Source organism: Vitis riparia, chromosome 15 (genome assembly GCF_004353265.1).
Source record: "Vitis riparia cultivar Riparia Gloire de Montpellier isolate 1030 chromosome 15, EGFV_Vit.rip_1.0, whole genome shotgun sequence".
NCBI lineage: Eukaryota > Viridiplantae > Streptophyta > Magnoliopsida > Vitales > Vitaceae > Vitis > Vitis riparia.
The window spans coordinates 16,136,120-16,149,422 of record NC_048445.1 but is presented as its reverse complement, the minus strand read 5'-3'; the positions used below and the strand labels follow the sequence as shown (position 1 = coordinate 16,149,422).

Here is a 13,303-nt window from a genome sequence, read left to right as displayed (position 1 = left end):
AAATCGAATTATCGATATATTCGATTATATCTAATTAAAATATTTCATTGATTCAAGTTGACGGATGTCTCCATAAAATATTTGGATTTATTAAATATAAAACAGAAATTAATTATCTATATATATAAAAATGTAAATGTCTTGTCTTGGTGTACTTCTTTTTCTACCTTATATACAGAGCCTGGAACACTTCCCAAACATCTAACCTCTCGTATTCATAATAGCTCCAAGTGTACACGTTCGTTTTTCAATAAGTTTCTCTTTTAGAACTTGTATCCGTCAATGGAGGTTCAAATCCTGTCAAGGAAGATGATAAAGCCATCATCTCCAACTCCTCCGCACCTTCGAAACCTAATGCTATCCCCCATTGATCAAGGTGCACCTCTAGCATATGTGCCTACTATTTTCTACTATCCCACCAGTGGCAGCAACGGCAGCAGCAGAGGTGAAAATATTGACAGGCGTAAGCGCTTGGAGACTTCGCTGTCGGACACACTGACTCTTTTCTACCCGCTCTCTGGAAGACTTATCAAAGATAGTCACGCGGTTGATTGCAACGACGAAGGGATTGAATTTTTGGATGCTAAAGTGGACGGCCAGCTGAAGGAACTTCTAAGCAGAAGAAACGATGTCATTGGGCTGTTGAATTCCTTCACTCAGTTTCATTCCGGGTCATCTGGATCAGTCGCAGCTCCGCTAGCGGTGATTCAGGCTACCATGTTTGACTGTGGAGGACTAGCCATTGGCAAAAGCATCTGCCACGCCATTGCAGATGGATTCACAGTGGTCCATTTCCTTACTGCTTGGGCAACCGCGAACAGAGCAGGAATAAATCAATTAACTGGACCAGATTTCAACTTGGCTTCTCTCTTCCCAGCAAAAGATTTACCTACTGTTAAGCCTGATCCGCCCCCAAGAATCCTTGGGTTTGATAAAGTTGTCACAAAGAGGTTTCTGTTTGACGGAGCCAAGATATCAATCATGGCGGCCAAGTACATGGCTTCTGATCTGGGAGTCAGATAGAAACCTTCACGAGTTGAGGTGGTTACATCGCTCATATGGGGAGCTCTCATAAGGGTAAGTTTAGAAAAACATGGACGCCTGAGGAACTCTGTAGTTATACATTCGGTCAACTTGCGAGAAAAATTATTCCAGAAATACCAGACTTCTGTTGTGGAAATCTCTACAGACGGGTGATTGCCAGATTTATGGTGGGCAGGAGTAAATGGGAGTTGTCTGATTTGGTGTGTTTACTAAGGGATGCAATATCTCAAGAAGCAGTATGTCGGGAGGATGTGTTGCAGACTGTGATAAGATCATCCAGTGAGGTACACGAAGAATTGGGTAAGGAGGATACAGATGTCTACTTCTTTTGTAGCTGGTGGAGGTTCCCTATTTATGAAGCTGATTTTGGTTGGGGAAAGCCCTCTTGGATGAGTAGATGTAGTTCGCCTTGTGAAACGGTTTTTCTGCAGGACACGGCATGTGATAATGGAATTGAAGCATGGGTAGCTTGAATAAAAAAGACATCGCAGCAGCCTTCAGCTCAAGTGAAGCAGCATAGACTGAGTTATTAACAACTGGACTATACATCTATCCTCAATGCTTAATTATTATGTAAGTTTGGTGTTGTGTACTATCTTCCTTCTTATTTCAACTTTTGGAGTAAGAAAACAATTGCAAATAAATTTTGGGTTGCCTTTAATCAGGGGTTCGAATAGATTATATACACATATACATATATATTAAACTAAGAATATTATTTAACTATGACTATATATAAAGTTGTTCGTAGAAGAATATTAAACTAAGAACAACTTGGGATCGTAGGACCCGTCCTAGATAGAAATGGAGGCTACCTTGTATAAAAAAATTCTTAAAGCTATTACACTTTCAATTGTTTCAAGTATTCTTCTGCACCAATCTTTAAATTTTACTGAACCAAATTATTATAGATTGATGTTAAATTAATTTTTATATAATTTTTATTGATTTAAATTAGTTTTAATGTTGCTATTATAATGAATGAAGCCAGACCAAATTTCTAGCTCACTATAGGCTTCCAAGCTAAGTTTTCATTCTCAGCATGTCTCTTCCTCTTGGATGTACCCAAACAAAAAATCATAGCTATTATAGATGATGTTAAATTAATTTTTATTGATTTAAATTATTTTTAATGTTGCTATTATTATGAATGAAGCCAGACCAAATTTCTAGCTATAGGCTTCCAAGCTAAGTTTTCAACAAACAAAAAATGATAGCTATTGAGCTTATATATATATATATATGTGTGTGTGTGTGTGTGTTCCTTTTGGGTTTTTAATGAGTATGGAAGTTTGATGATCGTGTAGTTACAATCAATTACATTGCTTTCAATTTCTAAGGGTAGATGCGTCGTTCTAGTAAATACATTTTATTTATTATTATTATTTTATCTTTCTACATTTTGTTTTTGTGAGACTAAAACTTGTAAAATCTTTAATTTCAAATTAAGACCAAAATCTAGTATTATGATGAAATAATGTTGAATTATTTTGGAGTAAAATATTATTCAGACTAAATTATTAGACTAAAGTTGGTTAATTTTGATTTTGATGATAATAAAACAAAGGTTAAAGACACTAATGATTTTATTTCTAAGTGCACATGTTAAAGAAAATCATACATCCCATCCATATACAACAAAACCCCTATAAAATAATACTCTTGGGACCAAAAGAAATTATTATTTTAATAATGTTATTGATTTATCAATAAATGGATATTTATTAATTTATAAAGAGTATTATGTTTCTATTACAAGTACTTGTATATGTATGAGTTATAAATCTAAAGACAGTGAATATAGTAAAAAATTAATACATGAAAGCTTAAAAGAATTTTAAAAATAAAAGATGATTATTAATTGTAAAAGATATAAAGATTCTTAAAAAAATAAATAAATGTGGTGTCAAAACTTAATGTCTTAAAAGATAAAAACAGGTTTACTACAAGATAAAAATATTTAATGTATTTAATGATTTTGAAGAGTGACTTAAGAAAATAGAAGTTATTTATAAAATTTTATTTGCTATATTATGAATTATTGTTTGATATATATCTATATATTTCCTTGGCCACTTACACATCTCTAAAAATATTATTATTTTATGCATTTAGCGAAGGTTATTAATTTAGTACATTGGCTCGAGTTGAGACTATAAGATTTTATTATTTGAGGTTATTAATTTATGGAAATTCATTTATCAAGCTTTTGTTGTATACTACAAAGAAAAAAAGAAGATGATTGTTCTAAAAAAGAGTTATCTTTATTAACGATGACTATTATAAAAAGCGTCATCTCTTTGACCATCATCTTTCGGGAGGGTTCATTTGTTAACAATTTCTATTGGTCATCTTTTCTCAATGGTGTTTATTTCTTCTAGCCATCTTCTCTTAATGATTTTTATTTTTATTTTTGTCATCTCCTCTTAATGATGTATATTTTTGATTGTCAAGATGACCAATAGAAATTGTTAATGACTGTTTTCTCTTAATGATTTTTTTTTTTTCCTTTTGTCATCTCCTCTTAATGATGTCTATTTTTGATTGTCATTATTCATTAATGACTATTTTCACAGTCACCCAACTTTTTTCTCAATCATTATAATTATACAATTACTTATTTGAAGATGATCATCTTTACTTATATTTTATGCATTTCCTAATGACTATGAAAAGTCATGATCAAATATTTAATTTATATAAAAATGCTATTAGGACCCACTATAATGCTCCTAGGGACCTATTACATAGCCGTTGGGACTTGTTTTCAACTATGGTAGATTATTCATATTTTACATCTAACATAATATCATATAATAATGAGAGGAAAAAAAATATGAACATTGAAAAACTTTAAAAGCAACAAAACATATAAGTAATTAATAATACATTTTCAAAACTTGTAATCCATGATCTTGCTCTAAACATATACAAAAAATATCCATATATAACAAAAGATTGATGTTGTAGTATGTGGCTCATCTTGAGTGAAAGACATATATGGAGAAGAAATGACAAATGCCAGAGTGGAGCGAGGAGAGTGTAGCACATCAAGTGGAACGGAGCAAAACGATGACATTTACCATTCAAGGTTGTATTTTTATTGTTAAGGATGAACAATAGGTTGGGGGGGCACAACGCCCCCCCGCAGTACGGTTCAAGGGTATTTTTAGAATTTTTCAATACTTGAGGGTTAGTATAAATACCCTTTTTGTAACCCTATTTTTGGTGTAGTGAAAAGTGTTCAACCTTGCTCCTATGGATAGGCATTTTGCCGAAGCATGTTAAACCTGTTCTGTGTTTTTTTTTTCTCTAATTTCTTCATTAGAAACTGCTACAAAAATAACAACAATTGGTATCAGAGCAAAGTTATGATGTTTGGGATTTCTTTTGCGAAGTTCAACATAGTCAAGTTCGATGGATCTAGGAATTTCGGTTTATAGTAGAGGAGGGTTAAGGATTTGTTAGTGCAGCAAGGCATGGTGAAGGCATTATGCGGAAAACAACCAAAATGAATGAATGACATAGATTGGAAGGATTTGGAAGTGAAGGCTACGACAACTATCAGGCTTTGTTTGGCTGATGATATGATGTACCATGTCATGAATGAGGAATCATTGGCAACAATTTGGTTAAAATTGGAAAGTTGGTGTATGTTCGTTGGCAAACAAGTTGTATCTTAAGCAGAAACTATATGGTCTTAAGATGGCAAAAGGCTCAAATCTAAGCCATTATATCAAGTGTTCAATCAAATCATTAGTGATTTGAAGTGAGTTAATGTGAAGTTTGAAGACGAAGATAAGGCGTTGATGTTACTGAATTCCCTACTTGCTTCTTCTATGTATGAAAATCTAGTCACAACTCTGATGTGGGGAAAAGAAACTCTCGAATTGGAGGAGATCACAAGTGTTCTATTAGGTTTTAATCAGAGGAAGAAAGCCAATGATGAGAGTTCACAGGGTGAAGAACTTGTGGCAAGGAGTAATCAAGAATGTGGGAGAAACAAGTTCTGGAGTGAATTGAGTAACAATAAATCTCAATCTAAATCTAAGAAGAGAAAGGACATACAATGTTATAAGTGCGGAAAAAGATGGCACATGAAACGAGATTGTCCAGAGAAAAAGAAAAGAGGTATAAAAAATAAAGAGGGTTCATCAAAGTCTACGAATGTAGTGGTAGAAGAAGACTCAGAGAGTGGTGATGATGATATGCTATCAGTTTCATCCAGTTCAGATCATCTTACAGATTCTTGGATTTTGGATTCAGCATGCTCTTATCATATGACACCTAATAAAGATTGGTTTAACACATACAAATTAGTAAATTTTGGTTCTGTTCTGATGGGTAACGATGCTTCATGTGAAGTTGTTGGAATATGGAATATCATAATTAATATGTTTGATGGTGTTGTTAGAATGTTGTGTGATGTTAGACATGTACTTGATTTAAGGAAGAATTTGATTTCATTAAGGACTTTAGACTGTAATAGGTTTAGTTACAAGTCTACAAGTGGAGTAATGAAGGTGAGTAACGGTGCTATGATTGTGACGAAGGGGCAGGAGCTAGCAGGAAATATTTATAAATTGTTAGGTACCATAGTTGTTGGTGGAGTTGTAGCCATAGAGGTTGAGTTAGACAGTACAATCTTGTGGCATATGCAGTTAGGTCATATAGGTGAGTGTGGGATGATGGGGCTTCATAAGAGAAATCTATTAAAGGGTGTCAAAACATGTAAACTTGATTTATGTAAGTATTGTGTTTTTGGGAAACAAAATAAAGTGCAGTTCAAGACAACCATGCACAAGACAGAGGGGTTTCTTGACTATATCCATATAGATGTTTGGGGATCAGTAAGGGTAGCATCATTGGGATGAAATACGTATTTTGTGAGTTTTATTGATGATTACTCATGAAAGGTTTGGGTGTACTTCATGTGGCACACGTCAGATACATTTGCTAAGTTTAAGTTGTGGAAAACTGAAGTAGAAAACCAAACAGGAAGGAAAATAAAATGCCTCAGGTCAAACAATGGTACCAAGTATATAGATTCAAAGTTCACAGAATTGTGTGAGGAACATGGGATTAAGAGACACTTCGCAATATGTAAGACACCACAGGAGAATGGTGTAGTAGAAAGGATGAATAGAACAATAGCCAAAAGAGCTCGGTATCTTAGATTGAATATAGGGCTTGAAAAGAAATTATGGGCAAAAGTAGTGAACATGGCATGTTATTTGATCAACACGTCACCTAGGGTAGCATTAGATGGGAAAGTAGCAGAAGAAGTACAGATAGGCAGTGTGGTAGACTACTCTAGTTTGAGAGTGTTTGGGTGCCCAGCCTATGTACACATTTCTAATGAGGAGAGAACGAAGTTTGATGTGAAGTCTAGACAATGTATTTTTCTAGGGTATCAGAAAGGGGTGAAAGACTTCAAGCTTTGGGATCCAAATACAAAAAAGATGGTGATCAATAGAGATGTGGTCTTTAATGAGAAAGCCATGTTATAGTGTACTAAAAAATAAGATAAACAGGAGCCAGAAAATTGCAGCAGAAATGAGCAACTGATACAGGTGGAACTAGAGACCCATGATATAGAAGATAGTGCTTGGAATGCAGGGAGGTTTAGTTCAGAAGATCAACAACATCATAATATAGCCACAGATAGACACAGGCGCACTATTAGGCCACCTACTAGGTATGGTTTTGAAGATTTGGTTTCTTATGCACTAATTACTAGTAGCGAGGATCCTACTACCTTCCAAGAAGTAGTATACAACCAAGAGAAAAGTATATGGATGGGTGTTATGGTGGGGAAGATGCAGTCTTTGCATGAGAACTAGACATGGGAGTTAGTAGAGCTTCTAGAGGGGAAGAAAGCAATAGGATGCAAATGGGTGTACAAGAAGAAAGAAGCAGTTTCAGAAAAAAATGGTGAAAAGTTCAAAGCTCGTTTACTAGGAAAGGGTTACTCACAAAGGAAAGAGGTTGACTATGATGAGATTTTTTTCCCCCGTGATCAAACACACTTCCATCAAGACAATGTTGGGTTTGGTAGCACATTTTGATATGCAATTTGAGCAAATGGACATAAAGACAACTTTTCTTCATGGTGATTTGAAGGAGTTGGTCTACATGGTACAACTAGAAGGGTTCATTCAACATGGATAGGAGTACTTGGTCTGTAAATTGATGAAATTACTTTATGGGTTGAAGCAGTCCCCAAGGCAATGGTACAAGCGATTTGACTCCTACATGATCTGTATTGGCTACAAGAGATGTGAGTATGATTGTTATGTTTATGTAAAGAGCCTAGATGATGATTCATTTATTTTTCTATTACTCTATGTGGATGACATGTTAATTGTTGTAAATAGTATGAGTGAAGTCAATAAGTTGAAGTCTTTGTTGAGCAAGGAGTTTGACATGAAGGATTTAGGTGCGGCTAAGAAGATTCTTGGGATGGAGATTCACAAGGATAGAGCTTCAAGGAGATTATGGTTATCTCAACGTAGCTATGTCAAGAGAGTGTTGGAGAGGTTCAACATGGATAATGCAAAACCAGTAAGTACACCTTTGGCGAATCATTTTAGATTTTCTACTAATCAGTGCCCAAAGACAGATGATGAAATGAAAGACATGTCAAAGGTTCCATATGCAAGTGTAGTGGGATGCTTGATGTATGTTATGGTTTGTACAAGACCAGACTTGACACAAGCTGTTAGTGTGGTGAGCAAGTTTCTATCAAATCTAGGAAGATTGCATTGGGATGTACTCAAGTAGATCTTTAGATACTTGAGGAGTATGACAGACTATGGTATCATGTTCAACAAAAAATAGAGTGATCTTTCAGTTAAGGGATATGTGGATCCAAACTATGCAGGAGACTTGGATGACAAAAGGTCTACCATAGGTTATGTATTCACTCTTGGTGGGTGGCCTATTTGTTTGAAGTCTATGATATAGTCTCTAGTTGCACTATCTACTACTAAGTCAGAATATATGGTAGTAGCCGAGGTTGCAAAGGAATCATTGTGGCATACAGGATTGGTCAAGGAGTTGGGTATTCAATAAGGTGGAGTTCGATTATATTGTGACAGTCAAAGTGTCATTTATTTGGAAAAGGACCAAACACATAGATGTGAGGTTTCAAAAGATCAGGGAATTGGTTTCTTTTGGTGAATTGTTACTTGAGAAGGTTCACACTTCTGAGAATGCAACAAACATGTTGACAAAGCCTATTACCATAGAAAAGTTCAAGCATTGCTTGAACTTGATTAATGTCTCTAGATGTTAGATAGGAGATGTCCCAACCTATTTTCCTAAGTGGAGTTCCAAGCTATATATATATATATATATATATTATTTTTATTAAGAGGTGAATATTCGCCAATGTGGAGATTATTGTAGTATGTGGTTCATATTGAGTGAATGACATATATGGAGAAGAAGGGGCAACTACTGGAGTGAAACGAGGGGAGCGTAGCACACCAAGTGGAACGAAGAGGAATGACAACATTAGCCATTTAAGCTTGTATCTTTATTGTTAAGGACAAACGATAGGTTGGGAGGTGCATGAGGGGAGGGGGCGAGGGGCATTGTCCTCCTGCAATATTGTTCAAGGGTATTTTTAGAATTTTTCAATACCTGAGGGTTTTTTGTAACCCTATTTTTGGTGTAGTGAAAAGTCTTCAACCCTGCTCCCGTGGACGTAGGCATTCTTCCAAACCACGTTAATCCTGTTTATTTTTTTTTTCTTTGTTTTCTCTAATTTCTTCATTAGGAATTGCTACAAGAATAACAAGAATTGACCTAGAGAGACAAAAAAAAAACCTCCTCTAGCTTATAATTTTGTTGGATAGACATTCTATTCTACACAACATATGAGTAATTCTTTGCATTATCAACAAAGTAGTGCAATTCAAAACAATAATAGAGAAAAAAAAAATAGCATCAATATCAATGATGTAAAATCAAGAAATAGAAAACTCTCAAACTTTTTTGAAATGAGGATAAAACTTTCACTAAGGTCTTAAATATGTTATAACAATTTAAAACATAAATTAAAGTTTCCCTTTTCAATTGTCGTTTCCATTATTCATAAATGTAGAATAAAGTTTGCATTATTTTAAATATAATTAATTAATGCAACAACTTAATATCTAAAGTTACACTCTAAGCTCTACCAAAAACAAAATGAAAAATCTAGAAGAGTCAAAATAGAATTTATCTATTCTTATTTTCTATTTTGAAGAAAGCATAGCAATTTAGTCATTTTCTTCTTGATTGGTAAAGAGCATTGAGAATTTCTTATCTTATCCAACATGAGATGTCACAATCATCCCTATGTAAACACAATGTCCTTATTGCATTCCATGAGATTATGAGACTAGATAAATATACACCACTAGCAATGCCTTTATTTATCTAGTTCTAAAAGGGGCATTTGTCTATCTAATCTTGTAATCCCATGGAATACAATGAGGATGTTATGTTTACATGATGGGTGGCTATGACATCCCACATCAGATAGGGAAGAAGTTCCAAACACTATATGTGTATCGATTTTTCTTAACTATATAGATGTATTTTAAAGTTATGAGGACCCATTGGGCATAGAGCATATAATATCTACATGATTGGGAGTAGGTTATTATAAATGGTATTAAAATTAATCCTTAACCTCAATATGGGCATTTGTTTTTTAACCCTATAAGGGGTTTTTGTTTGTTTGGTCTCCTAATCTTGTGGGACATGATCAAGGTGTCATTTTTGTATGAGAAGTAATTGTGATATCTTGCATCGGATAGGGGAAAGAGTTTTGGGCATTATATATATGTATAAGCTCCTCTTAATTGTGTAGATACATTTTAAAACCCTTAGGCTCATAGAGGATAATATCTTCACAAGGGCATTGTATTTGCATAAGGCGTGATTATGATATCCCAAATTGGATAGGGAAGAAGTTTTCAACACTATATATGTATGAGCTTTTCTTAACCATGTTAATTTATTTAAAGTCATGAGAGCCCATTAGCTTAGAGCATAAAATACCTTTGTAAGAGGGAGCAAATTGTTAAAGAAACCCATTAAAACAATATAAAATAATATAATTACCCAAAACTATCCTTAAATTAATTACTTTTTCTATATTTGTACAAATTTTCTTCATCTTACTTCATACTTCCCTTTTATTTCACTTCTCCCTATAATGGCTAAGAATTAGAACTTATGTGTATCCCTTACGGCTTATGGAAAAAAAGGATAAGTACTTCCCCTTAATGCCATTGTTGAACGCATTTTATCCCACTATGAATTAAGTTTGTAGTGTATCTATTTGCATACACTTGAAATGAGGCCACACAAATTGGCCAACGAAATCAAGGTATGTAATGTATATGCAATAAATTGTGCTACATTAAAAAACAATAATGATCCCATAGAAGCTAATGAGAGAGAAGCAAATAACATCATGGTAGTGCAAAGCACACAAACATAGGTAGAATTAGTACTCGTACTAGTCATGAAGCTTAACTAAGCTCCATGTGCTAAGCAATACACTAATAAAGTAGCAATAGCAACCTTAGGGTTTATGGGGTGGGATTCAAAGATGGACTCTCCATCTATTTGATACTTGAGTAAAAGTAAGGTGCCAAGAATTGGATCAATGAAGAAAAAAAGTAGTGATGCAAGTAGTGGACACATATTGTTATTGATTAAATTAGTTGATTCCTAGAAATTTCAAATTGGAATTGTTGGGACCTCATGCTTCATTAAGGAAGCTTAAGCTTAATCTCCATTGATGTTATGGAGTTATTCCCAATTGTGTTTGGTTCAGAAATATAGATCGGTTGAAGAAAACTATTTAAGAAAAATGAATAATTAAGTAGATATAATGAGAATGAGAGGGAGGAACATGAAATAATCTCAAATTGAAAAGTAGAGATTTAATTTCAATATCAACTTGCTTATGAGCTTTAATCAAGCACTTTCTTCAAATTGAATATGTTGGAATAAATATTAAAGTAATTATTGCTAGGAATCTTGTATTACACTATTCCTTATCCTTAAATCTCATTACGTACATGTAATCTTCCTAGGGCCTTTTTAAATCCTAGAAATGAAAGAAAAGATAGTATTAAAAGCCTTTCTATGGATCTACAAAATGAGTTTCGTGTGCTTATCTTAGATTTGGTTGTTTTAATATCAATTCCTTTGAATAAAGTTGCGTGTTGAATCTAATATAGTCATTATAGATCTTACAAACCCACTAATCTTCCACTCGATGACTTGTCCTTGAGTTTTGGTACTTAAGTGGTGAAAATCTCTAGGATGATGGAGGCTAAGGTTCTCTCTCTCTAGAAAATACAGGAAAAAGTGAATAGAAGAAGATTGAAGCCCCAATCCCTAAAAGGAAATTTATAGGCTTCCCATAGCTTAAGTGACTTGAGCCTACCTTGGGCTTGGGTCACTTAATCTAGCCTATAAAGAGTCATAATTGATTAATTAGCCCAATTAGGCTCCAATTAATCAATTATTTGAGTCTAGAGAAACCATTCACTAATCTCAATGCAACCTTACATTTTTACCAAAATGCCATTATACACATAAGTGAAGTAAGAATCAATCCAACCCTCATAAATTGTCATAAAAAAATATGAGCTTGAGTGGGAACCATTAGGATCGATAAGACAATATTGGCTCCTTCAAAATTCATTTATGAAGTTGACTCAACATCTCACTATAAAGAGTCAATTGCACTTTGATACCCTATATAATTACAACAAGACACAAGGTGCTCGGTTTCGTGACCAACTCTCCACTGTATGTAGTATACCCCTGAATTGAAGTTTATAATCTAACAAGGTGAATGCTATTAATCTCTTAAGATTACCTCTACCATTCTTGAGTTACATACCCCCCTATTATATTATCAACTGACATGTCCTAGCTCATGAAGAGCTTATGTCAAGTTTTACTTAAGATACTACTATGACTATAATTTACCTAAACACACTTCTTTAGGACACTAATGAGGAAACACTATCTCAAAGTCCATGAGATATCTACTTGTTGCTATCAATTTCCATCAATAATGACCCAATTCATAGGAAATATATGATCACCTTTGGACTCACTCATATGTCAAGGTTGAGAGACCATATGGTATAATAACTTAATAAAGTCATGACTACTCGATAGCCTTACATCATGATTCACTATACATTCTATCCAATGCAACTCCTAATGCACCCTAATCATGTACAATGCAAAAAAAATGTCAAATCAAGATGCTCATAAGATATAATGCATGGAATGGGATAGATAAAAATGAAATTGGAATCATATTAAATAAATAATAAATATCAATTTAATGTTACATCATGTCATGCTTTTGAGGGCTTTATCCTAACAATCTCTTACTATCCTTCATAGCATAATGCTATCAAAGCAAACTAAGTACACATCTGATACCTATGTTATCCCCATGACTATTAAGGACTCTCCCTGTCAATGTCTTGGTGAAGGGATCTATCAGGTTCTCCACATAAGGTATATTTTTAACCACTACATCACCCCTTTGAACTATCTCACATGTCAAATTGTACTTCTTCTCAATTTGCTTACCGTTTTGATGGTTTCTTGGTTTTTAGACTATGTAATCACCACCCCACTATTGTCTTAGTAGAACAATGTCATGGGTTATACAACTAGGGGTACTACCCTAAGTCCCACAAAGAACTTCCTGAGTCAAACGACTTCCTTTGCTACTTTAAAAGTTGCAACATACTCGGCTTCCATAGTGGAGTGAGCAATGTAATATTGCTTCACACTCCTCTAACTAACAACCACACCATTAAAAGTGTTAAGATAGTGTTGGCAACACCAGATTACTCCATTTCCTCTCCTCGGATCTCGTAGGGTTGTGCATGTAAACTATCCTAAGCTTCTTTAAATCTATTGCAACGAAGACATATGGCTATAAAAACTATATTATGATAGAGATCTAGAGAAAAAGTACTTATACCTAGATTTGGATGTTCCCATATCAAAATCCATTTGATAAAGAACATGCCTGAAAAATCTAGAGGTCTCGTATACTTAAGATCTTTCTCCTAATGACTCAAACCATGATCTTGGCACTCCAAAGTGTGGGCAATGGAAGGGAGAAAGCTTTAGGTCCTCTTTTTTCTCTCTCTCTCCCCCTCTAGAGGTGGAAGATGACTAACTGAAAGTCATTAGGAAACCCTAACCCATA

General features: G+C 34.3%; 1 protein-coding gene across 1 annotated transcript; it reads left to right on the top strand.

Moving 5' to 3' along the window:
* Window positions 1-250: 250 nt before the first annotated feature.
* On the top strand, window positions 251-1,023 carry LOC117932009 ((13S,14R)-1,13-dihydroxy-N-methylcanadine 13-O-acetyltransferase AT1-like). The gene has a single exon (XM_034853063.1). The coding sequence runs from the start codon at window positions 283-285 to the stop codon at window positions 1,021-1,023; it is 741 nt and encodes a 246-aa protein (XP_034708954.1). The 5' UTR covers window positions 251-282.
* The last annotated feature ends 12,280 nt before the right edge of the window (window positions 1,024-13,303 follow it).